At 36.1% G+C, this 27114-nt stretch overlaps 1 protein-coding gene across 4 annotated transcripts in view; it reads left to right on the top strand.

Annotated features, from left to right (window-relative positions):
* Nucleotides 1-27114, top strand: part of MLLT10 (MLLT10 histone lysine methyltransferase DOT1L cofactor) — a 130836-nt gene that overhangs the window by 82841 nt on the left and 20881 nt on the right. For all 4 annotated transcript variants that reach the window (XM_062569034.1, XM_062569038.1, XM_062569035.1 and 1 more), the window contains one exon: nt 15828-16003. In XM_062569034.1, coding sequence (XP_062425018.1) covers nt 15828-16003 — 176 coding nt within the window. The remainder of the gene's footprint in view (nt 1-15827; nt 16004-27114) is intronic.

The following is a 27114-nucleotide window of genomic DNA, read 5'->3' as shown; positions in this document are numbered from 1 at the left end:
AGATCTAGCATGCTGCATATGTTTTCATGGGGGGAGAATTATGCAGCGGTAAAAGATTTCTGAAAATCCTGCTAGTTATGCTGCATAACTTGAAGAAACTGGTTTTTGAGGGTTTTTTTTTTTTGTTTGTTTTGGAGGAGTTTCTTGTTTGGGGTTTTTTGGAGTGCAAAACAGTGAACCTCTCTGGTCTCTGGAACAGTGTAATTCCAGAAGTTTGGGTTGGAGAGATTCACATGGCTCTAGTAAAAGCTCCCAGGAAAAGCAGCTGAAGAGTAAGAACATAAGTCTGGGGATTTTGCATAAATAATCCTGTCATCATATCCCTTGTAGTTGACTTAGTTTTATATACATTTCCTTTTGTTGTTGTTGTTTTACACATTTATGAGAAGGCTTTCCTGAAGGGGATGACTAGAACTTCCAAGTAAAATTAGTTTGCTACCCTTCTTGTTTTTAAAATAAACTAATGATTTACAGGTTGTTTTTAATGTAGTTTGCTTTCAAGTAAGACTATCAAGTGCAGACTACAAAAAAGAGTGCAATAATTATAATGCACTAATTTCTAATCAGAAGTATTTAACTAGTTGGTTACTTGCCCTTTGTGGGCCAAAATAAATAGACTTTTTTGTTGTTGTTGTTGTTTGACTGTAATGGTAAGCTTAGAATTTGACCTTAGTTTTGTGTGTGTAAGCAATTCCTTAAAAACAGGCAATGGACAAGAAAAGGAGTGGTGACTCAGATGTAGGTATTAATCCACAGTCAGTTCCGATGTACTTTGAAACAAATTGAAAGTGGAATGAGTGGAAGTACCAACATCCACTGACCAGCCTTGATTCTAAGTAATAATAATTGTGAGCTTTTTTTAAAAAAAGCAGTAGCAGGTACTACAACAATTTGGTGAGGAAAGGAGGAATTCAGCCATGAATGAGGCAAGTGCATACAGCAGCAGAGATGGAAAATAAAGGAAAGCAAAGAACGTGAAGTACAGGATATGTTTTTTTTTAGCATATATGGTCACTGTTTACATCCCTCAACTTTCTTGACATTTTAATGTGTTGGGGTTCAATAGCTTGGCTGTGAATTGTAGGACAAAACTAGGTGTCTGGGAAGGTACTTCAGTGCAGGAAAAGTCAGGAAAAAGGCAGCTACAAATAGATGCAGTTATACCAGGAACGCAGACAGAAGCTCTTTTTTTCCTTCCAGGATAAAACACCTTTTTTTCGTCTGCCTTCTACTAATTTATGGGGTGGAGGAGGGAATAGTGGTGGGGGAACAGTTCTTTTTCTGTTCTTAGTTGAGGCTTGAGGAGGGTCTAGAATTAGCCCTGTTAGTCATCTGGAATAGGAGGTATAAGGGAGGCAGGTCTGATGTTGGCCCTTAGTTGTGTAACTGTAGGAGGTCTGGGTTAGAACACTCTTTCAAAGAAGGTGGGTTAACAGGACATTTTTTTACTAGGTTCCTTGCATCAGCTCTTGGCTGGATATCAGTAGCTGTTGTTCTCTTTTGTGAATCCACTTCTTCCATGAATTTGTCTGATTTCAAAATCACTTATGCTATTAGTATCCAAAATGTGTAACAAGCGTGTTTGATAGCTTCATGCGTTGTATGAAGAAATTTTTTGTGTATAAACCTGTTGCTGATCATGTTTTGACACTTACTTGAAAAAATAAGTGAGTAGTCATTAAATATGCAGCATCTTTACAGCATTCATGTTTGGTATATTTCTACCATATCCTCCCAATTAACTCCTTAGACCTAAACTAATTAATATCTTCTTCATGCTGTATGTATCCTTGTTGTCCTCTTCTGTATCCCTTTTAGTAATCCCTTTACTTTTTTGAGAACTATAGGTAGTATTTGAATTAGCAGGTAGTATTTGTAGGTGCTGTTCCCCCCCCCCCCCGTGGCATAATGATGGTGTCTGTTTTGTTCTCTGTTCCCTTCTGCTAATTAATGACACTGTATTGGTTTTTTGATCACTGCATGATAGTGCCATTTTATTTTCTTTCAGGAATCTTAAGGATTCCAGAAGACTTTCAAAGTGAAAATTAAAGATGGATCTCACATATATATTGCATTGTAGCATATGCTTACTGTGAACAGCGCGTTCTGATAAGCACAGTAGCAGACTTTTATATAAGTGTAATTAATCTGTGTCCTGAAAATGTTAGTATCATTTTAAGGAATCTATATTCCCTTTTTTTTGTGTGTTTAACCATACTTGCAGTCAAAAAGGACTGTACTGCAGTTTGGTTCTCTCACTTTGTCTTTAGATATGTTCTTGAGTTGCTTGACAACTACTTGTTTGAGATCCATGTGGCTGACCAAGTCTATCAGATTTTTCTTTTCTCTGCTGTTTAGCTGCATCTTTTCTTAATTGTCTATGAAATCTATATCTTATAGCAGTAAATTATTCACTGGGGCATATTTAATGTGTTCTACTTTTAAAAAACGTCTACTCCGAAGGGTCTGAATGATGCTTGGAAAGGCAGTGAACGTGATGCTTGGAAAGACAGTGAGTCTGAGTTAATGGTAGCCCCTGGGTGGCATGATTAAAATAAATAAATAAATTGGTCTTTAAAGTTGAAAGAGGTTTCCCTTCATGTTGCAAGCAACGATGAATCAAAATTGCTGGTTCATATTTCTTACACACAAAAATATCAGCATGACTGATATAAATCGATACTATTATGATTAATTAAGGCCAGTGGAGTGTGAGACTGGGTGAAATGATGTCTACAAGTGACAGACATTAGTTGCATCATGGTCCTTGCAGCAGTGGCAGTTTGTCCTGACAGTGTAATCTGTACAGTCTCAGTAAAGCCTCTGAATTTTTAGGGTTTTGTTTTTGTTTTTTGTTTTTTCTTTTTTGCCTTGTAAGATGATTGCTTCAGATCTCTGTAAACTGTTGAGGAGGTTAGTTAAAATTATCAGTTTCTAATTTTTATCAGATTCATGCAGTTTCTTCAAAATTAATCCAGGATTTTGTATACCTTTGGCTTTTTCTTTACTGCACAAGTTTCGAACATTAGTATTTGTCCTGTGACTTAGTCTGCAAAGATGATATGGTAATTAAAGTCAATGTTGCTATTCTAGTAACTCAAGATACCAGTTTACATTCTAAATTTTGTAAGCTTTCTCCATGGAAGTGACTTTGGCCAGTTACTTAAGCTTAGGCACTAAGTAAAAGGCATGAAGTATTTTTAATGACTTCTAAATTAGGTCTGTAATTCTCTTGTATCAATAACAATGACATTTTTAAAACGTCTTTCTTGGTTTTAATTCTTGGAATTTAATTTTGGGGGGAATTTTTTTTCCAATCCTGACATTAAGAAAAGCCTGTAGTAGTTTGAAAAGAAAAAAAAAAAAAGAGGATTATGACAACAGCCTTTAGTAGCTGCAAGTTGTGGGGAGAATGCAGAAGAGAAAAACGAAACCTAGGAGTCATCCTTTTGGAACATTTGTAACAGTCACGCTTCAGAGAGTGATACGAATAGAAAATTCACTCAGAAGTACTACAGAGGTGTTTACTCTGGCCTTCAAAATCAGTCACTCTATCCTCTTGTCAAAACTAATAGCAGGGATAGAAACTGTGGGCCTTACTCATTAGTAGTGTGGAAAAAGTGAACTGGTAAATTGAAAATAAAACGTTTTGCAGTCACCATGGCGTTAGCCTAAGTATGAATCCAACACTGGTTTAAGTGGAAGTGATGTGCCATCTGTATGATTACCATCACTCTGTAACTGAGTGTGGTAGTGGTGTAGGCTGAATTATGGAGGTTTCTAGCTACTCAGCGGAGGATATAAGTGTGTTCTGGCACTTCATGGTCAGAGATAGATCCTCTCTAGATGGCAAAAATACCCCTTGAACAAAAGGAAGTTAATATAAGCATATCCTTTGGTTTACCACTAGTTGGCACTTTCTTTATTTCTGCAAATCTGAGTTCCTCCTCTTCAACCAATATCCATTAAATCCAAGAGACACAACTGGTTTGTGTTAAACTTGATTGCATGAGTTGGTCTCAGTTTATCAGTGAACCAGAAAAAGATGCCTTGTGATTAAAATTAGCCAGGCAGCTTCAGTTTAAGTTTCTAAATTTGTTGCAGACAATGAAATTAAAATCAGTCTTTTGTTGGGAAGACTGTCACTGGAAAGTATTTGGCTTTTTATTTGTAGTATTAGCTTGAAAGTGCAGCTAATTGGCATGTGCTGGAATGTTCATTATTAGCAGACATTTAAAAGCTAACAAACACTGACAAAAGAAATGTAAGTAAAAAATTACAGTGGATAGAAATAAATCCATTTTACAATTTGAGCTACTGCAAATGATCAGAGCTCTAATACAAGAAAGATGTATTCAGGTTTATTATTGTTCACTGAAATTCCTGTCTATACGTATATTCTTTTGTGTGCCTGTTAAACATGATCTTAACATGAAGCCCTTTTTCTCCTAACTCAAAAGCTTTCTCGAAGTTGATGAATACCATACATAATGGTAAGTTATATTAGAATCTTTTTCAGAGGTTCATTTATCACAAAGGGTAGCCTTTTGTGGAAAATCGTGATTGAAGGTCTGCATATTCTATTGATTGGGTGAAATACCGGTCTGCAGTGAGTCAATTGTTCTGTATTGAGTGAAAACTTTGTAGATTGTCTGCAGGAGCCTGATAGGTCAATAGTTCCTCAGTTTTCTTTTTATGATCTTTTTGTATGTGAGCAGTAAAATGATAACAGTTTTATTCTAGTTTGGAGATTCTTTTCTTTAATTTCATGAATAGTGTTTCTAGTTGTTCTTCTGTGTTCCATTCATGGCTGTGTTACAGCGGTGTCTACCTCGGGCAGTCTCCCACTTACTTCCCGACTACTTACATTACTACAAGTGATGCATGTGAAGGTATCCTGGTTTTGTCCATTCTTTGTTCTGACAGTCCAGTGCTGCCTGTTTCCGTCACTGATGACGGTGCTGTCGATATCAGAAGGAGCAATATTGAATCTTTAATGTATCAGGCACTAATTGCCGTTTCCCTGTAGTGTTCAGCATTGGCATTTTACTCCCAGTTCTGTATTCACTCCTAGCCAGTGGAAATGAAATGTATCTTATTAAATTAGAACTTGATTTACTTTTTCAAGGATTTTCTTCATTTGTAGGAAATAAACATAGCTATATTAATAATTTACTGAAAGATTTAAGAGGGAATGTTTACCTTCTCAGGAGGTTAGTTTTTGAGGTGACCAAGATTATTTCTTAATTTTACGTTCGATTGGCATCAGAGCATCTGTTAATAAAAATTTAGGAGTTTTTATCCAGTGATGTTGGCCAAATAGAATGATTTTCTTATTGTTATAAGTGTGTATGTTGCAAGAGCAGTGCTGTGCATATTGCAAATTGTATCAACTCACTGTTCAGCATATGCAAAAGAATATGTTTAAATTTTTGCTTTGTGAAGTTCTTTGCATTTTAAGCTAGCAGTCACGAAGGTTTATAAGCCCTTTGCTTTTCACATTGTTGGAGCCATGAATTACATCTATTAGGTAGATGTCTCTTGTCATGAGTCTTAAAATTTTCAATTTCATATTACATTAAAATTTGTATTTCATAGTCTACATGTGAGAAACATTGAAATTTCTTTAGATTTGCTTTGCTTTAGTAAAATAGGCTTAGCTTGTTTCCTTTTGATATAGGGTTTCCCTCTCACTCTCCCAGGTATACAGTGCTCTGAACCAGCTTTGTGATGAAGGAAAGCAAGTTCTCCATTTTTCTGAACAAAAATAAAACATCTGAAGGGTATCTGACAGTGTGTGCTGAATTTGGACTTGGTGAGTTTCTGCTGTTTTATAAGCAGAGCCTTTTCGCTGTTTCATGTTGAAGAGGTACAGGTTCACAGTGGAGTGCAGAATAGAAATTGTTGGAATGCCATTTGTGATAATTTGATTCCACATTGCACTTCTGATTTCTTTTTCTTTTTTTGAACTGACTATGTGCTCCTAAGTCCAGCATAGAAGTTGGAAGAGCATAGAAGAAAGCGGTTGCTTAATACTGTTTTTTTTTTCTTGTCAAGCAATAATAATGCTTTGTATGGTTATACATTTTGAACTCGTTATTGGGGGTAGCATAACATTACCTATATGTTTGCTTTAGAACAGTGTTTGGATAGCGTTTTTATCTAAACTTTGTCTGATTTCCCTCCCCCTATCCCCACCTTTCCTTTTTTTGTCTCAGTAAGCTTTTAAAGTCTGTCATGTCCCATCTCTTCCCTCCCGCCATCCTGGTCTTGTAGTTTTGTTACATGCTCTTGTTTTGGCAGAGGTGTATGTACAAATGAAATCAGTGAGCGAAGGAAGAGATTTTTGGAATATGAGCAAAAAGGAAAGATCTTGCAATTAGTATATAAGATGAATAGAAAATATTTTGACTTAAATCCAGGAATGTAGTTTACTCCAACAGCACACTCAGATTGAGTCTAGAAGACGATGAGGATAACAGCATTGTTTGTAAGAGTTTTGCTGGAGGCAGGATGTATCAGTTCATATTTTAGTTGCGCAGAATTTAAGTCGGCTACATATCAGCAAGAAGGCATCAAAAAAAAAAAAAAAAATCCAAGAGTTTTGGGTTGAATGGAAACAAACACAGGTTTGGAGCAGAGAAGTTCATTTGATATCTGTTAGTATAAAGGTGATAGTCAAAGACAGTCAACTGAAATTGATGGTGACAGAGTGTAAAGGAGGAAAGATGTGGCCAAAGACTTGAACACTTATGAACAGGTCGGTCAGAAAGGGGAACTAGAGAAGAGTCGTGCAAACTGTATCTTTTAATAAAGGTTTCATTCTTAATAAAATGGAGTGAAGATACTTGAAGGCAGAAGTGTCACACTAAGGTTTTGCCAGGATGAGGCTTGGTACTTAGCTCTTGGCTGCTTAGTTGTGGTAGATATTGTTGTCAACATTTTTTCTTTTTATTTTTTAACCTGTAAAAAAAAATAAAAATTGCAGTTGAGCTAAAGGTAAAGCTTTCACTACAATTCATAGTGTGAGAACTTTGTGCTTTGTCCTTCTCAGTCTTACTTTTTGACTTGACTTTGAAGTCTCTTACTTTCTACATTGTTTTTATGGGGCTACCACTGGAAAGCAGCGAAGGGATGCAGACATGCATGTCAGTTGGGTGATTTAGTGCATACTTAAAAGTAGCAATGATGATCTGAATATTATAATTTCATGTTAGAGCTAGCAGTAAATTGTAACGGTTGTATCCTTTCTCTGGATAGTTCTGTTCTCACTAATTCTGTCTTCTGTCCATTTTTTTTCTTGTTCCCCTTCCCAGTACTTTGAGCTTTTGCTTGTTTCATCTTTCTCTTAAATTGTGAGCTGTGGTGGTGGGAGCTGTAGCACAGAACAGACTGTCTTTGTGCCCTGACTTCTGGCACTGTGGTCATCTTTAGAAGACAGTGCATTTACAAAGAAGAAAGTTTTCAGTTCTGCGGACTTGGCCTCAGCATTAATGCAGGCAAAATTTAGCACATATGCTGTGATTTTTATTTTTTAACAAGGTAATTGTTAAACTGAAAGATGAATGAGTTAAAAAAGTTTTGAACATAGCCAAATTTAGGCAGATTTTTACAGGGTTGATGAAAAGACATGTATGTGGTGAAGCATGGGGACAGTAGTGCTTCTCAGCTGTATCACATTAAATTTAAAGACAGGAAGAAAAAGAGAAGGGCAAATTACAGAGTCAGTCTGAAGCAGGTCCTTTCTGCCAATTTTAATTCTTGGTAAAATTTTTTCAGAGTATTGAATAAAGGAGTCTTACTGTTAAGTTGTCAGATACTGCAACCTGAGGTATAATGGGCTTGCTATGAGTTTCTGAAATTCCCCCTTTAAGTGCTAGTTGTTGATGATAAACGGCTATGAAGTCTTTCAGCAGTTAAGGCAACAGCTGTTCCCTACAACCAGAAATAACTAATCATAGTTCAATTCCCACAGTTATTCATATTAGCCTCTCTAAAGTCCCCATTTTCCAAAGTTCGGGCTTAGTCAGGGATGCTGCAGCATGCCTTCAAAGACACCAACTTCGAAACACTGGAATGCGGAAAGAAAGAGCTTCTCTACTTTTAAAAAACTTTTTAAAAAAAGACTGTACCCTGCTAACAGTACAGAAGAATCTAGTGCTTACATTAATTTTACCTCTACAGCACTGAGATTTGTCAGACAAATTTGAAGCTATGATAGGTTTTCAGAGATCTTAAGATAACATAGTAAGTTTTTTCCTGAAAATCAATAGGCAACTTAGATACCAAATGTCATGCTCGTACTCTGGCGTACTTATTTAATGAATCTTATGCCTTTTTTTCTCATACATATATTTCCCATATATATGAGAAAAAAAAAAACATATTGCAGTAACCTAAGTTGTATGTCCTGCCTCCCTGGCATAATGACAAAAATCAACATCTAAATAAAAATTATAATCTTTCTTTATCAATTACTCTTCCATATTTAACTTACTCTTCTTGCAGAGATCTTTCCCTGCTGTGACACATTTGAACTACAGGTCTTTCTTGTAGTTCTGTATGTGTGTATCCTAGATTTGATCATGGAGTTCTGGATCTTACTGATCTTAATCTCCAAGACTAATTCAAAACCTGTAGAAGCATACTAGAGCCAGCATAGAATTCTTGATAGTGTGTCTTATTTCATGAAGCTGAATAATTATAGATATGAACCTTAAAGCATTTCAGAAATCTGTTCTGGGGATTCAAAGTCTGGATGTTCATGCTCAGAAAATAAATAGTAAACTTTCATTAGAATTATCTTTGTTAATGCTTTTATCAGGGAGACTTTTAGTAAATGTATATAGCACAAAAGTGAATGTCAGGGAGGAAAGAAAATTCAGAGAGTAAGATGCAGGTTTTCCTTCTTCTCTAAAACTAAGCATGTAGTTATGCTGGTGAGGACAATTGCTTGTCATAATTCCTTATTAAAGATGTTCTGCAGAAAAAAATGGAGAGACCAGCAGTTCCCGAAAAATTATTTGGTGCACACCCAATGCGTTATCCTCTCAGTGTTCCGCATTTCCTCTCTGTTTGTGATATTTTATAATAATGTATTAAATGGTCTCTGATACCTTCTGGAGCTAGCTTATAAGCAGCTGCGTAAGTTTCAGTGGTGCAAACTGTGAGCCAACAAGACATGTTTTTCCTAACTTTCTTTTAGTCAGGCCAGACCATGTGGCGTATTTCTGGAGGCACTGGAAGGATATAAAGAAAGCATGTCATATGATCAAAATAACGTGATAAGCATGAGTGTCTGCATCTATTTATGTGAACAACGTATTTTCTGTAAGGGAACAGTCTGCAATAAGAAACTAGGTAAACAAAACTAAAAAAGGTGAAGTTACAGGGATTGAGTTACTTGGAGAATCCTTTCAGTTAGTGGTTTTGATTGCTTTTGGTGAGACAAGCCAGTAATGCATTTCCTTATTTATCATTGATGTTTCCTGCATGTACCTCAGAAGTGTGTACAGGGTTATCTTGCTAGCTGAGAGCATGTGAGCCAGAAACATGTATTCTTCTCTAACCTGATTTTTTGACAAAAAAGTGAAAAAACTGCAGTGGAATTCCATAATACTGTGAACCATTCCTGAAGGTTTCAGAGTTTCTTCTGCAGGTTAATTGTCACTATATCCATACAGATATGTTCTCTGCTTCTCCCCACTCCTCCCAAACCATTTCTATGCTTGGTCCCTCTCGCTCCCAAGCTCCCTTCAACTTCTGCAGTCTCTTCTCCCCTAATGTGGACCCTTTTCCTTTCTGCATTTCATCCTGCCTAAATGATCTCTCCTTTTGCATGGTAAGCCTTAGTGCCCTGTTCCCATCCCTGTTTTTCATGTGCTTATGACATTCAGCCAGAATAGCATGCGTCTCTGTGGAATTTAGCAGACTGCCAGACTCGAAACAAATGAAAGGAAATCTTTTTCCCAAAACACGCAGTTTAACTGTGAAATAGCCTGTGTCAGGAGACATGGCATGGAAATATTGGTTCAATACAGGCCATTCCTCAAGGTCAAAATCCTTCAGTCATAGATTTCTAGAGACTGGCAGAACATTCAAGGGTGGTATTACTTCATGATTTTTTCTTGTGCTCTTCCTCGGGCAACTGCTGTTGACACTGTTAGAGGTGGTATATACTGTGCTAGATAAACAGTGGTGTAGCTCTCCTTAGATTCCTAGCCCAGTGTGTCATTTATCTGCATCCTCATGTTCCTCTCCTCTCAATGAGCAAATCTACCTTGGCCAGGCTATGAAAAATGTGTTTGCAAGCGCTTCTACTATGGAGAGGGCTGCAGTGAAAGACCTGTAGTAGTTTGGATTAATTCAAAGTAGGAGTTGGAATACTCTATACCAGCAAGCACAATATTTTGACAGTAGTTTAGAAAGTTTTGAAACCTTGTACTTAAAAGCACACATATGGAATTAAAAGTCTAATTGAGAACTATATATTGACAAAACTTGATTTAAACAGCGCTTATACAAGTTGTTCCCTGTTAATTAGTATTCATCACTACATAACACTTACTGAAAAGCGAATTCTGTGCCATTACTGGCATGAGTGTAGTCGTAATTAATGAACATTGGGTCAAGTGTAAAAAAACATTGTTGACTGTAGCAGGTAGGACTAGTAGACATTGTGTAGCACCATGGATCAGTTCTGGCCCCCATACCCTCACCTTCTGCTGGTTATTGTATAAATTCTTGAAAGAATAGAGATAGCTGTTAGCAAAGCCAGCATCGTGAAGATAGGAATGGAAATAGGCAGAAGAGATTGACTAGGTGCCTTTTGCTAGATGAACTGTCAGGAGTTCAGGAATAATTTTAATGAATCCTGATAGCAGACTTTGGGTCTGTGCTATATCTTGTCTTTAAATCACTGTGATTCATTTTGTGTGTGATATTGCCATGCAGAATTGTGTTCCTCAGTTGTTTGGAGATTCTTGTCAAACATTTTGGTCTTTGGCTATAAATCCAATCTATATAGTATTTTCAAATGGAATAATTAAAGAAATTACTTTTTATCAATAGCTGTGAAACTAGAATAGCTATTCCATTTTGAAAATATATGCATATATTTTGTCTCTTCCTCTTTCCCCTCTGCTCTTAGCAGTATGCATTCTTTGGGTACTGCAGATCTGAGAGCTCTTTCTCCTTTTACCTCATCATGAAAAGGAAGCAGAGTGCTCTTCATGAAAGGAGGACATTGACTGTTGCTCTCTGAATGAGGCTGGTGTGCCTCTGTGAAAAAAGCCTCCCAGTCACTGAAAGGAAGGGACATACTGGCTTGTTATGAGGTTGCAGATAAGTAACTATCTTTTTTGTACATCTCAAGTACTGTTACTTCAGGATCTTGTAAAAACCTATCTGAAATTAAACTCTGCCATTAAGCTCATCAGCAGAAGGAAAACAGATTATTTGATCTTTAGACTTCAGATTCCTTCCTGAAGGAAGGAAACCAGATGGCCCTAGCATCAGGCCGTAGTTTCATTATCTCAGATAAAATGAAATGAAATATTGTTGGTAGTTTGGCAGTCTGAAACACAGCTTTCTCTTTGTTATCTTCCAAGATTATGGCATTGTGTTAACCTGTTTGCTTGTATTTTGTCCATAATGGAAAATGACGAATTGTGGGTTAATTTTTCTGCTGTTACACCCTGTCAGAAAGGAACATGTTCTTGCTTGCTTAAAGAAAGGGAAGTAAATTATCTAATCAATTTTTCTAAATGTTTAGTTGCTACTTTACAGGCAACTGTGTTAAAGGCACTTTTTCATCTTGCTTGGTATAGAAAGTTGTTACGGTTTTAAAGGGGAAGTTCCTGAAATCACCATAGGAAGTGAAGATATTGAAAATGTATATTGAAATATATAGCTTCAGGTTTTGTAAGGAAGTTCTTACTCTTAAGACACAAGATCTCCTTTTATTTCTGTCCTAGCCTCCACCAAGACAGGAAGGGACATCTTAGGGTCTGTAGTTATGTGCATCTCTAATCGGCTTGCAAGTTTACATTTCTAAAAGCTCTTAGACTGGGTTGTGTTAGTCCTAAAGTTTTTGCAAAATACTAGGAGCAACAAACTATAATAGATACCCCACAACTGCAGAGCTGTTTCAAGAGTTTCAAGGTAATGTCTTAAAAGAAAATACAACTTTATAGTTGGGAAAAAAATCTTTCTAGTTTCCTAAGAAGGCAATACTTTATTCATACTGACTGTCTTGATTTTGGCCTTCAGTAAGCTTTGTCCCCATTCAGCCATAGCCTTTGTTGTTGATCTAGGAAATCACCTGTATGGGAGGGGAATGTGAGTAGGGAGCTATAGTGTTAGAAAATATAAGAACCAAGGATGTTATAGTTAGATACAGGGATTATGGTGAGGAAGCCCAGTGTATTGATTTCATCTGTGAGATGCAAAACTATTGCAAGCCAGAAGTACATCTGCTCTATTAATCCTTTTGCTCATGGAACTCCTTATTTTTGAGATTTTGAATAAACCCACCAAACTTGTTCTGCATGCTGCTTAGTGATGCACGTTAACTGCACGTTAACTGCTGTACAATCTAAATTTAGGACAACTAGTTCTGATTTGAGCCCATTTATATTGTTTCTCACTATTCTTGAAGTTTGAAGTTCTTTTATTTCCTCTATTATCTATTTCATCATTGATTGTGAACAAAAAAAAAAAAAAGAGAGAGTTTTTTCAATATGCATGTGTTCCTTTCTCTGTAGTACTTCTGTGCTGAGCAGGCAACTATTTCTTGTTCAGAGATACTGTTTTGCAGTTGCCTTTTTATTAAACGTTTCACTTGAGCAGTACAGGCTGTACGTGCTTTTTATATTTTTTTAGTCTCCCAGAACCTGAGATCGTGTTTGACAGCTATGTTAGCAGTGTTAAGCACAGTCAGACTTTACCCTAAAAGTGTTCCATGCCTATTTCCGTGTGTATTAGCAGTCAATTACATCCTATTTAAAACTCTTAAGATTGTATTTAACAGCATGCTAGTTTTGCCTCTTGCAAATTACACAACGTATTTCATCATAGGCTATACCTATTTAGCTTTTCAGTAATGTGGGAAGTACTTTAAGTTTTTTTTAATGTGTTTTAACATAACTTTGATTTATGTGATGCTTAGGCTTTCCTTATTATTCCTTGCTGATTCAGAAAGCGATTTATCTATCTCCCGAAAAAACAAAAGGACAACTTGATGTAACTGAGATATTTTAAATATCTTCTGTCTTGGCTTTCTAACATGGTATGCACACAGTTTTTATACAGATATTTTTGAAATGACGTGAAAAATCAAGGATTGATTTGCATGTTCAGTATCCTGTTCTTATCTGAGTGGTTGCATGAGAGATTACAGAAATGCATGTGCTTACATATTATGTAAGGTGTTGCTAAATGGAAATACTTAGCCCAAAGAGAGTATGTGGATTGGTCCTCTTTGTCCTGTCTTTTGCAACACCAGCAAATGGTGAGCTTTTATATTTAAATAAAAAACAAAAAAATAGACTTTGTTCCACTGGCAAATTGGTTTATTGTTTGTCTTTCTTTTAAAGAAGTTTTATGCCCATGATTTTGTAACTATCTGCTTGCATTCTAGAATTGTATTTTTAAGAGTAAGAATAAACCTCACAATTAAAACAGTAGAAGCATAAGCTCTGAAGTTATAAAACATGCGAGGTTCTGAAAATTGAGGAAAAAAACCTTACAATAGCATGCTTCAGAGTTTTGGAGTTCTTTTTAGCTTTCTGGCAAAATATCTTGATTTGCTATCCTTGACTCTTGCTGAAAATTTCATCAATTTCTCTATTCATTATCATGATGTTTTATGAGAATGATAAAACTTATGGAGACTAGCTCTTACGATTTCATCATAAGTTGTGTGATAGTTCATATTTTCTTTAAGCCTTAAAGTCACAGTTCCTGGAACAAAGTAATTGCATAAGAGTCTAATCTTTTTGAAGTAATTTTGTAGCTCTCATAGTTTAAAATATGTATTCAGAATGCAAAGTGTGTGTGAGGGAATCTCCTCCAGTTGTTTGATTGACTTAAAGTCTGTTCTAAAGCAGATTGCATTATTTTAAGGAGGAGGATTATTTTTTATCTTTTGTGGTTGCTAATCCAACAATGAGGAATAGACTCAATAGCAAAACTCTTTATTAATGATGTTTATTTTGGCAATGTGGAGAGAGAAATCTAGAGCAGAATACATAGAATTTACTGTCTAGTTAGAGGAGACAGATGTAGTTGGAGAAAGGGGGTAATAGCATAAGTATGTTGAGGATCGTAACTGCTAATAGTTCCATAGCTGTAGATTTCTGAGATGGTGACAAAAGGGGGAGGGGGCAGGTAAGCTATGAAAGAATGACCTAAATGGAAGGAGAAAAGAGGAGAAGGTTAGTAGGAGAGAGGAGCAGGTGTAGAATTGAGGTGTGATGAAGAGATTGGGGAGAAGATTAGAACAAATGCCTGATCTAGATTAGGGAGAGGAAAAAAATGACTGCTTTCCAAATATACCTGAGTTTTTCAGCTATTCTTTCCGCACTGAGTTTGGTTCGTTTTCTCTTTAGCTTTTGATGGTTAAAGAGGCAGGAAAATTAAGATGCATCAATGTTTGCATATTATGTGTGGAGTTGGATTATCTTAATCTCCCTTGACTGTGTCTGTGCTCAGAAAGAATGCTGGGTGGAGAGTGGTATTTAATATTGAATTTCCTCTTGTCTCTGCCTTCTTCAAATCATTATTTGTATGAGTGACAAACTAGCTCCACCCTTTGCCTTCTAACTGGCGTTTCAATTCTGTTGCTTTTTTTGATCTAACCATGTTCATTCTACTTCTGTTTACTCCCTGTGGCACTCTTCCTCTAACTGCAGTTCAGTGCTACCATGCTTGATATTCCTTGGCCAGCTGACAGCTCACTTATCTAATGCACGTGGAGCCTAACAGTTTCATAGACAGGTACTACTTCTTGTCCTGGGCTTCTGGTCAATAGGGATTTTCCTGACCTATATAATCAACTTTACCCTGCATGTAGATGAACAGAAGTAATGGCTTCACAGAGGGGTATGCACTCTCCTATTCGAATTCCTAACATACAAGTCTGACTAATGTTAACGTGTTTAGTCATTTACTTGTTGACTGTTCTAGCAGAAATATTACTCTAGCATTCTTAGATCACAGATGGAGTTCTAGTTTGTGAATAAATGAAATGCGACCACTTCTACCAGCAAATCTGAAGACTTTGTCCTCAGACTTGCTGTCAGTTCTTCTCTAAAACTGCACAGGAAATCCTCTTGGTTGCCTAAATTCTCTTGCAGCTTTTTTTGAACAAATCTATGTAGTTCAGAAATGTTTTACTTTAGAGTCAAAAGTATTTTTCATTCAAATCTTTTGTTCAGTTATACAGCCCAATACTTAATTCTTTATCTACTTAAATGTTTAACATTGAAACAATAAATGAAGATAGCAGACTCTGAAGGCAAGCATTTTAGCCAAAAATTCTGCTATTGTTAATATTTGAACATAATGCACATAAATATTTGATGCATCACAACCATTTTAATAAAGATTAAAACTGAATCTGTGTTTCCTGAATTGTAAAATGTCAAATGACAAGAATACTTCTGAGCATGGTTAGAATTTCAACACAGGAACATTCTGTATTGTATATTAAGTTATCTTGCTTGTCTTGATTAATTTTCTATTGCATATTTATGTGGTTACTAAACAACAGAGGGAGGGGGAAAGAGAGGGAGATGCACGTAATTATTTTTGTAATTTTTTTTCAGGTATTTTTAGCAGCAATGATGTAGCAGTATCATTTCCAAATGCAGTATCTGGCTCAGGATCTAGCACTCCCGTTTCCAGTTCTCATTTACCTCAGCAGGCTTCAAGCCACTTGCAGGTGGGAGCTCTGTCACCTTCAGCTGCGCCTTCTGTAACTACTGTTGTTGCTGCAACTCAGGTAAATTTCCAAAAGATTAAAGATAGCAAACAATGTTACTGATCTGATTATTTACAATGCTTAAAAAATGTCACTTACTTGGAAAATAGGTTAAAATGCACTGTATTTGTTGTAGATGTGGTGTTATAGTGGCTAGGAGTTCACTCTAGTATTACATTGTCCCATCCTTGTACAGTTTAGAAATGGATTTTTTAAAAGGGCTGTGGAAGTACGTGTTAATAATGACTGTAATGTGACAAATAGCATTACAGTTACAGTGCATCATCACTCTAACCAGTGTTTGTTATCAGAACAGTATTTTAAAGAAAGATTTAATACTGGAAAGCAAGAAAATTTTCTGGACATTTCAGGTAAAAAATGGTCGTATAAGATAAAGTACAAAGATGTTGATTTGGGAGATTTGACAGATTGACAACTAAGGCCAGTGAAGGCAAAGAAGAGGCCAAGGTTGACATCTTGATAGCAAATGAAAGATGACACACGTGCTATAGTTCTGTATTTGAAAGGTCTTACAAATGAAGGTACATAGTTTGTGTTTGATGGTGAAGGAATGAGGGAGTCAGTAGAGGGGTGCAAAGTGAAGGGTGACACGGTCAAAGTAATGAGCCAGAAAAATTATCTTTATGGCAGCATTTTGTATGGATTTATGTTGGCCAAGATTGCATTTGTCAAGGCCAGGGAGTAGGAAGTTGTAGTGGTATAAAGCCAAAATGATTAGAGTGTATGAGTAAATGCTGTACTGCACATAATGATGTTTTTACATTTTCTGTTTCTTATATTTTTCCTTCTCTGATGGGAATCTGTTTTACAAATAACTATACTTATCTTTTTGTTTGTATAGGAGCCAACAGTTTATGATTTATAATGTCTACAGTGATCAAAAGTAGTGGATATAAAACATGAAAAATTAAAATCTAGCTTAATACATAAGTATATGTTTAATACATGTATCATATTTGGTACATACCAATATAGAATAAATTTCAATTTCAAATGAAACATTGTTGAAGTTGGCAGATCATATTTTTAAGTAATCTTTTTGGATTGGTTTCCTAAAGAAAGAAGGCTTGTGTTGTCACAGTGTATCTATATATAACTTCTGCCTGGTAACTTTGAAACCTGTTGGCTAATTTCACCCAAATGTAACTGATTTCAGAAAAAAATAATTAATTTCTTACATATTTTATGAAAATAGATGGCCAAGTAGAGACTTTATTAAAATGCCACTGAAGGAGAGTACAATATAAACTTTACTTCTTAGATATGGTTTAAAACTATCTGAATACCAGAGAACTGGAAGATGGCTAATATGATGCAAGGTTTTAAGATTGGATAAGCCTGTCATCTGCATTGCACAAATTGATGTAAACTATTTGAAAGAAATAAATTAAAAATATGATGCTTTGGGGAAGAGCTGACTTAGCTTTTGTGAAGAGAAATTGCGAGATACTGGAGCTCTTTGTTCGGTAAGATGTGGCCAAATGATACATATTACCATTTTCTTGAATTTTCAAAGAGTATTACACAGAATCACTCACTAAAGATACTTAAATAAGCAGTCAGGAGATGAGGGGAAAGGTTGTGTCAAAATTCAGTAGCTGCTCAAAAGACTGGGGCAGGCGAGCACAACAACAAAAAAACAGATACTTGATTTTCACAGTAGAGAGAATTACCCTTGCAGTCTTGGAAGGATCTTTTTTTTTGACATTCAGCGTATTCATAAACGATCCAGAAAAAGAAGAGGAGCAGAAGTTAAGTTTGTTGATGATGTTAAGTTACAGAATGAGGTAAGATGAGGATCGGCTGTGACAAGCTACAGGGGGACCTCCCCACCCTGTGCTGATAAGGTGGGATGAGAGGGCAGATGAAATTCAAGTTAAAAGGAGAAGACAGTCTTTGTCCAGAACAGATACAGTAGGCCTGGAAGAAGAACAAGAGCAGCAAGTGTGAACAGTGACGAGGAATAGCATCTGTTTGAATGACTGAATAGTATAGGACTCTCTGGTCCAGAAAAGAGAGACTGAGATGGGATAAGACAAAGGTCTGTGAAATCATGAATGGCCTGGAGAAGGTAAATAAGCAAGAGCTTTGCACTAACCCTTTCAGTTTAACTCTGGCAGAGGACAAGTGGATTCAGAAGGCAATTGGGCAGAGTGCAGATTTAGCAGTCAGGAACAGAAATACCATAGTATTTTCTCCTCGTGTCGACACAAAAGAGTGGATTATACCCTATGAAGTGCATTTCCTCTCAGTGTTCAGCTGAACTGGAGAGCCCTCCATAGGTTAATTAAGTGCCTGAAATTCCTGTCTTGATTTGCCTTTGTTTTTTTGGGGAGATGCAAATTTCTTGTGATTTTTTTCAGAGGAATCATGTATCTTATGTCAGTGCCTAACTTGTCTTCAAGTGGCCATAGATTTAGTTGTCTGGGGCTTATCCACAGCTACTATCATTCAAAGACTCTTTCAATTTTGAAGTATCAAGGGAGGTTCAAATGGTGACAGGTTTTGATTGACAAACTTAAAAGGGAATTCTTGTGTTTGCACAGAGAATTAATGAAGTCCTACATTATTGCTGGGATCCTAGCACTGTATTTGCCTATTGGAAATTGGTAAGGGTGTAGTCTTTGGTTTTATCCTTACAAACAGTGCCAACACATAACCTTGAACTTGGCACTTCCATCACCTGAGCTGTTATGCAAGTATTGATGTTTCAACCAAGCATTGTGCTTTAGATAAGCTGAATTTAAATGTTGGTGTTCGTCACCAGGTAGGAATCAGTGGTCTAGCAAAAATCAGAGTTGCTTGCTGGAAATGTGGATTTTTTTGTGCCCTCTTTTCTTTTCTTGAGACAGCATTTGCTAGGTTATGCAGTTCAATTTAGTGAGCACAGCGATGCATTTAACAACCACAAAAATGGAAAAAAAAAGGCAAATATGAGAGATGATGCACACATCTGTTCCTGATTTTCTACAGATTAATCTTTTCTACCTTTTTGTTGTTGTTACCTGTTATGCATGTGACAGCAAATTAGTAGATCAAAAACTCTTTTGAGAGATCTTTTCTCTCAGCAGTGTGTGTCTTAGCCTCTTCATGCAAGTTAATGTACATTCTATTGAGGAAAAATCACTTTCTTGCATTTAGATTTTGAATATTGTCTTGATTTTTCCCTGTTACACTGAGTCACAAGTTGCAGTATTTGGAATTTGGCCTCATCTGCAAAGAGTTCCTTGTGTTTTGTGTTTAATCATAGCAAAGATGTTTGTTAGCCTGTTATTTTGTTCTGTAACAGTCTACTGTGTTTCTCTTTCCAACAGGTTGTTCTGATAGGTATTTTCATAATAAAAAATGACCTAAGTGCCTCGCTATCTTTTGATATTGTATGGCAGGACTTGTGTCCTGCTTGTCAGGAGATGGTAGTTGTTAGAATCAGAAAATAATAATTAGGATTTTTTTTTTAGTTTTCATTTGATTTTAATGGTTTTAGTGTTTCATTATGAAGGAAGTGTTTGCTCTATGTGCCAGAGGATTAGACTGCAGAAATAGAAGTTAAGGCTTTTGTCTGGAGTTTTTCTTCCAGTTGTTGACTATTAAAGCCATTTTTCAGATTGTATTCCTTTTAAGAAAAAAAATGCACTTAATGATCCTTTCATCTAATTTCAATAGTGTTTTTAGGGGGAGTGGAATTTGCATACAGTAGTTTATTTAACACGTAGAGCTCTTTATTTTGAAGAAATCAACTCTTTGATTTTATTGTATGAATCAAGTGTGATTTTTCAATTATCGTAATCTCAATGTATTGAGAATCTTTTAGGAATATTTTGTGTTTTGGAAACTTTCTATGATAAAATTCTTAACTGGTTCTTTTTTTTTTTTCCTCCCATGTGATGGTATCCAAGTTTTTAGTGACTATATAAGCATAAATGAGGCAATTTCAAGCATTATTGCACATACATGACACCAACCAGTTTTACAGATATAGTCCAGCAGATATATAGGACAAGGAGAAAAACGTTTTCATTAGTGGAGTTGTATTTATTTTTAATGTAGCTGAGCTTCCTCATCTGCAGTTTGTTCAATTTTAGTCTTAAATTCCCATTGTCACATGAGATGCTGTGCTTCCTTGACCACAGTAGTAGCTGATAGAAGGAAAAGAAGCATTTGTAACAGCAGTCCTTATGAACAGAGAAAGGGAAACTGAACAGTTGCTGTTCATTACTCTGTTTAGTCTAAGATTTAATTTTCAGCATAATAGGTCCACTTAACTATAGTGCCACTATGCCTATGTAGTGGAGATGTGGTAGTTGGGAGGGTGGGTACTCAGTTGCAATTCTAAGTGAAATAAGTTTGCTTAAATCGCTTCCATTATCCCTGAAGTTGGTTTGACTTTATTCCCCCTGGAAGCTGTAGGAAAACAGCAGGGTTTTCTTTAGCAAGCATATAGTCGTAGTTATCCTCCTTTGTGTGATCCCGCTTTTAAAGGGAATTAGGGGTTAGCTTTTTCAATAGATTTGGAGGTATTTGTTAACATTTGAGGAATGTGAAAGCCCAGGAATCCTAAGATCTTTTCAGACTCTGAATGTAGAGCACCTGACTGGTTTCAGATACTTCTGTCATTCCGTGGTTTTTATTTTCTTACCTTGTGAATTACTCTAGTCCTGATTTTTGGATCCTTGTATCTTAGCCCTCTGCTCTTTCTCTGAGTCACTAGTTTACATTATTTTTGGTTTCCTGTTTCATTTTTCTCTGCTTTTTGTAGTTTAATTCTGCTCATATTTTTGCATATTAGCAAGGCTAGCAGTTCTACTCTCTCAGCCACAAGAAAATCATTGAAAATACAAGAAAAGATGATCTCTGTTCTTAATTCTTATCCCTGACAACAGGAAGGGTAGGAACAATTTCAGGAGAAGGCTTATTTATGTGTTTTAAAACAGGTATGGAACATTGTCTGCAGATGAAATTATAAGGAAATTGAAAAGTACAGCTTCAACAAGTAGTCAGACAAGTAATCTGAAAGTTAAAATTGAGATTTTTTTGTAGTGTCCTCAGACAGCAAATTTGAGCATTTTCACAGTAAAATGAATGTGCTTGACTGCTTTTGCCTGCTGAGTTTCCAATTATAGCCTCAAATTATGGATATCATATTCTCAAATTCATTATGGCCTCATTCTACTTCCATTTGCCAATCTTGTTCTGAGAATCATACCTTTTTTTTCTTGCCCCCTCCTCTTTATTTTGTACAATATTCAGCTTCAAGTAGACATGAGGAAAGGAGGAAAGTTTCCAGATAAGCATCTGAAGTTTGCTAGAGCCAAGCAAGTTAAAGCCTAAGTTCCTTTAATAAATTCACTGGGGAACCACCTACACCGTTTAGAAAATGACAGTTACAGTAGTTGTTAGTGCTTTAATGAACTTTTCTTTGGCAGCAGAAAGAAAACATCAGAAAAGACAAATTGCCCTCTGTTCTGGAACACTATGATGTGACAGATGTGACCATCTCACTCTTCAAGTAAGCTTTGTACTAGATCACAGGATCACAGAATGCCTGAGGTTGGAAGGGACCTCTAGAAATCATCTAGTCCAACATTCCTTCTCAAGGAGGGTCATGTAACGCACATTGCCCATGATTGTGTCCAGATGGTTGTGAATATCTCCAAGAAAGAGACTCCACAACTTCTCTGGGCAACCTGTTCCATACCCTCACTGTAAGGAAGTTTTTCCTCTTATTGAAGTGGAACTTCCTGTGTTTCAGTTTGTGCCCATTGCCTCTTGTCCTGTCACTGGGCACCACTGAGAAGGGTCTGGCCCCAGCCTCTCTATACCCTCCCTTAAGTTACTTATTGATAAGATCCTCCCTCAGCGTTCTCTTCTCTAGGCTGAACAGGCCCAGCTCTGTCAGCTTTTCCTCAGATGAGAGATGCTCCAGTCCCCTAATCATTTTGGTAGTCCTCTGCTGCACTTGCTGCGGTAGCTCCATGTCTCTCTTGTACTGGGAAGCCCAGAGATGGCTGCTTTAAATTGGCTTCCTATTCCACTGTCAAGACATGCGTCACAACCACATGTAATGGCTGGAGTTAAGAATTTAGTATAATGCCATTGCAGACACCTTTGGATCAGATACCTTAAGACTTATAATTAGGGACTTTGAAAATATTTTAATGAACTCATTCAAACCATTTCTTTCTTGCCATTCAAAAGAGCTCATCTTAATTGTGGTAAATTACATAGCACACATAATCAAAGATGATTTACATAACTTGGAAAGACCTGTATTCTGTTCTTCGTTCTTCTGATCCCTGAGATTGGTTGCTTCCTGAAGTCTCTTTATTAGTATAGAAATACTGTCAGAATAGCCTTTCTTAAATCCAGAGTCTGAGTGCAATTAGTATAGATTTCTACTGGCTTATCTGCAAAACTAGTAACTTTGATAGGGCTTTGCATATTGTGTAACAGGTGGGTGGGTAGATGCCATGTAAAACCTTTCTCCTCTTAGAGAGCAGTCAACTTTGTAAAGGATTGACATAGCTTATAGCAGTGTGTTGTTAACACGTTGTTATTCACTGAAGGGTGCTTATTTTGGAGAAATTCAACATCATGCCATCAGGTGACGCTAATTTTTTCCTTTTGTTGTAAGTAATTATTTTTATGTAAAAGAAGTTAGATGATCTTTCCTGCAGATGAACAATACATTTCATATTCATATGAATATTAACTAGAATCCATTAAGTTCTTTTAGTTTGTTTTAATTGGTGTATATTCAGTTCTGGTGTAGCTTATGTTGCAATGTAGTTTTTAGATCCAACATAAAATCAGAAAAACATACAGCTTTATTTCACTTCAGTTATATATTTCTGGATTTGTCTTTCTAACGATGTTTTGCTTTACCTTTAAAATGAGTAGTAATTAAAAATAGAATAATAAAACATCTGGAAATCAAGATTTATATGGATTGAGAAGTATAATTCCAGGAAAAAGAAATATCCTTACTAGGCTACTAGAATTCTTAAATAAATAGAAATAGTGGATGCATGAAAAAAAATTGACATATTTTATGTAGCTATCAAAATAATTCCGATAAGATCTCTCAGAAGAGGCTCCTAGCCACTGAGTCAAAGGCAAAGTATCAACAAGGATTACTAATTGTGATGCTGAAACTACTCTGTTCTCCCTATCTCATGATTTAAGAGAAAATTAAAGATACAAAATAGGAAGGCAGGAAGATCCAGGAGAAAAAGAACAAGTTTTTAATAGAATATATTGCTTGTCTTTGGGACTCATCACAGGAAGTCACCAATGTTAGTAGATTTAGAAAGAGTCTAAATTCATCCGTCAGTGAGTTGTAGGCAGAGAGGGGTTATATTTTATGGTAAGCTGTAAGTACAAGATAGTGACTTTTCTTCCAAAATCATTAAACCATGTTTATGTCAAATCTTCTTAAGTTTAAGGGACTTACAAAATAAAAAATGTAAAAAGAACTCTACCAATAAAGGCTTTTCCATCAAAATTTTCTTGTTCATCGCTTTAAAGTTGTTTTAATTCCGTGTTACTTCTAGGCAAAATGTATAAAAAATCTAATTTTCTTTTCATTCAGTCTGACTGAGGATTTTTGGGGTGGGGGTGGAGGAGAGTAGCAAGGAGGAAGAATTTACAGCCAGAGGGAAAATTCCTTCTAACATGTGACTCAACTAGAAGAACAAAGGAATCATAGTTGTAAGTAATCTACTATTTAGCCTAATTTAACTCTTCTTATATTTTCTTCTTGCTTCAGTAAGACTGTCTTCATGTATATTTATCCAATATACAGGTAGTCTGGAAGGCAGTTGCACGATTTTGCACAATGCTGCATGCTGAGACGACTACATCAGTGTTTCTGTCTAGCAATAAATGTTTTCTGCCTTCAAGCTGAAGCTTATTTAGCTTGGCTTATCTGGTGCTGCTGTAGCAACCATCAGTCTCCAGGCAACTGAGGCACATTGACCTCTTCATTGAACTGAGTGTAGCGCTACTTCAATTTAGCTGCCTGAGACAATAGTAATGGTGTTGAATGTGAAAAATGTGAATTTTTCTAGTCTGTATGCAATGGATAGAATACAAAAATACTTAGATAAAAAAATGTTTACGTTTGACTTGAAAAAGATTTCAAATTTACGTAGCATATCCTTTGTTACAAGCTGCAAAGTTCATTGTTGATGTAGTGTCCTGTAGGCCCTCTGTAAGATGTTGAGTATTCTTGCAAGCATTTTTCACACAGCAGTAATTCTGCTGCTATGGATGTGTGTTTTGTCATTTGAATAGCAAACAGTATCAATTTTTATTTAGAAATTTAAAATATCACTGTTTGTGAATAAAGAGCTAATTCGTGATCATTACTATTTTTGAAATTACAGATGATCTGAGAAGTAGTTACTTCTCTCTTGAATCCATTATTGGACATATTATTAGTGTGTCTCACTAAATTGGCTTTCTTTGGAATATTCATGTTGAGAAATTAGATTATTATAGAATATTTGTGTACTGTTTTTGTTTCCTAATCAAATCATTCTTTCTGCTAGTCAATATGAAAGTGAAATTGTGATTCCTGGTTGATGTTCTCAAGGAAAACAGATTCTTATGCTGGATATTGCTTCCATTGTCTGTGTAGAGCATATACAGGTTAAGTGCTATGAAAATAGAGGTAAATGGAAAGGTTGGAGAAACAAACTGAGGTAAAAAGGGGTTTGTATTTAAATGATAGCTCGGTTTCATTTAGGTTTGTGGGGAGAAGGAAGAATCCCAGGATCTTAACTCTGTAAAGCCTCCTTAGGAAAAATTGTGAAGTTATACTCTTAATGAGGGAGCATTTTAGTATGTTTTTGTACAGGTTTATCTTCTGTGTGTAATTAGCAAATTTATAACTAATTAGGTTTTAATTAGTTAAAATCTTAGAGAATATCCAGCTCAGATAATGTGGAAGAGGATAGTAAACTGGCAGTACAGTTGAGGTTGTAGCCTTTTCATGTTATTGGAAGACAGACTTTGTACCCATGTGGTTTTTAATGACTTCATGTGCCCTTGTTGTACAGTGGGCAGAGGTATAAATTAGTTTCTGTAGGTGTGCCATTAATTTTTCATTTTGCCTTTCAATTCCCACTGTGTTTCCCAGTTGCATTCATTTGTGCTTCTCTTGAAAAATATTTGAGTGCTGCTGTTTGAAGGATAGATGGTTTCATTTAATTGGAGGATTTATTTGTGCATTTTAATCAAAACAATTGATTCTCAAAGACAGTATTTGATTATTTGCTTGTTTATAAGCAAGGGTCTTCATCACAGCTTGAAGTTTGAAGGTTCTTTAGCTACTATTTTTTGCCGTCAGCATTCAAAAGTACAAATGCAATGATGTAGAATCATGCTATGGATAGATTATCTGCATGTCATATATACAGTTTTCTTAAAAGATTTTAATTATAATAATTTGTATGTCAATTGAATGCTTCTTTTGATTGAAAAGTTGCTTTTTTCTTTTCTAAGAGGTGATAAAACCTCTTTATGATCTCATTTTAACTTTCCTGGCATCCTAATTGAGCTTTTCAGTTAATTCTTTTATTTCAGGCAGTTAGTAAAAACATTTACTTGTCTAAGTTTTTTGTGTGTGTGTGTGTGTATACAGTCCAATTCATTTCAGAAAATTACAGCTTTATTATCTGTAGAAAACTTTCAGGACATCAAAGTGCTTGGATGGTCATGGTGGCTGTATGGGATGGGGTATCTTTTCAGTCCTAGTATTCTTTTCAGAGAATGAATGAGTAAATGACTACAGTGGATGTTTGGGTTGATGCATTTTGTCGATGGATGTATGACAGCAGATAAAGTGAGATTAGCTGTATGAAGTACAATGTAGGCAGTTTCAACTTTCAGTGCTGTAGGCTCTTCTAGTTGAGAAGTCAGTATTCAGCTGTATTCAGCTAATGAATATGAAATATATTGATTCAATTAAAAACATGTAAGTAGCGTTTATCCTGTTAACATCTGTGGTGACTTTCCGAAGTGTGGAAACAGGATTTTATTAAGAATTTTTTTGCTGTCTTCAACTCCATTGGTGTTTCTTGACATACAAGAAAATACATGGGAAAGCTTAAATTCTCCTTTCATAGGAAATGAGGTCAAAATGGTTATTTTTAAGCATATTCCATATTTGTGGTGAAAATATTCAAGGGTTGCATTGCCACAAGTGATGTATGAAAAGCCCTTGATTTGGCACAAGTTTCTCCTGGGTTTCCGGTAAGTTAGGGTGTTGCTACAGTAACTGCAGTCTGGCTGCTCTTTATCTCGGTATGTATTGCATACCATGTGAACAGCTAACAGAACTGAGAAAAGGCAAGTGGTGATGTGCAGCACTGGTTCCCCCACATCTCCTAAATGAATTATGGGAGGTACCAAAGGTGCCTGGAAGGGGAAGAGGAGGCAGCAGCATAGTCTCTTTCCTGTTGCACTGAATACTAAGAAGAGTCAGCTGTAGTATGCGTCCCATAATGTAATTAACTTTATAAAATTGTAGGAGTAAAATCACTTTTCTACATTTGTCTAAGCTAAATGGTAAAACTTGAGGGCAGGTTGCTTTTGCAGCTGTCACTTTCTTCAGCTTTCTTCACTAAAAAAGTGAATCGCAGTTGGCTTTAGCATTATGTACATTGCTTGAGTATCTTTGGGTGTCTAACTCGTTTAATCACAATGTAGGTTTTATTCTTGATGTTGTTATCCGTACTATATTTTTCAGATGAATATTGCTTGCCATTGACTAAAATAAGTCAGTTTAAGATGACTTCAGAGTTTCCTAGATAAAGTATGCTTCTGCTAGTATTAAGTCGTGTTTGAACTTTCTCCCTTATTTCATGAAGGTATATAGTTATGTTTAAAGCATTAATATTTTCTCAAAAGTGTAACAGAACTTTATTTACTTCATTCACTAAAAATCCTGCATCAAGTTTCTTGTATACTCTTTTGAAAAGTAATTCACTGTATACTTTTCAGAAGTAGTTTGCTTGTAGTTATTATTATCTAGTGCTCTCGATTTCTTCAGTTTGTGTTAGTAGCAACAGAGGGAAGTTCTGTGCTTTCTATTGCAGCATGGTGCTAGA

This window comes from Rhea pennata, chromosome 2 (genome assembly GCF_028389875.1).
Source record: "Rhea pennata isolate bPtePen1 chromosome 2, bPtePen1.pri, whole genome shotgun sequence".
Classification (NCBI taxonomy): Eukaryota; Metazoa; Chordata; class Aves; order Rheiformes; family Rheidae; genus Rhea; species Rhea pennata.
The sequence above is the reverse complement of the archived record's forward strand: the minus strand, read 5'-3'. Positions and strand labels throughout refer to the sequence as shown.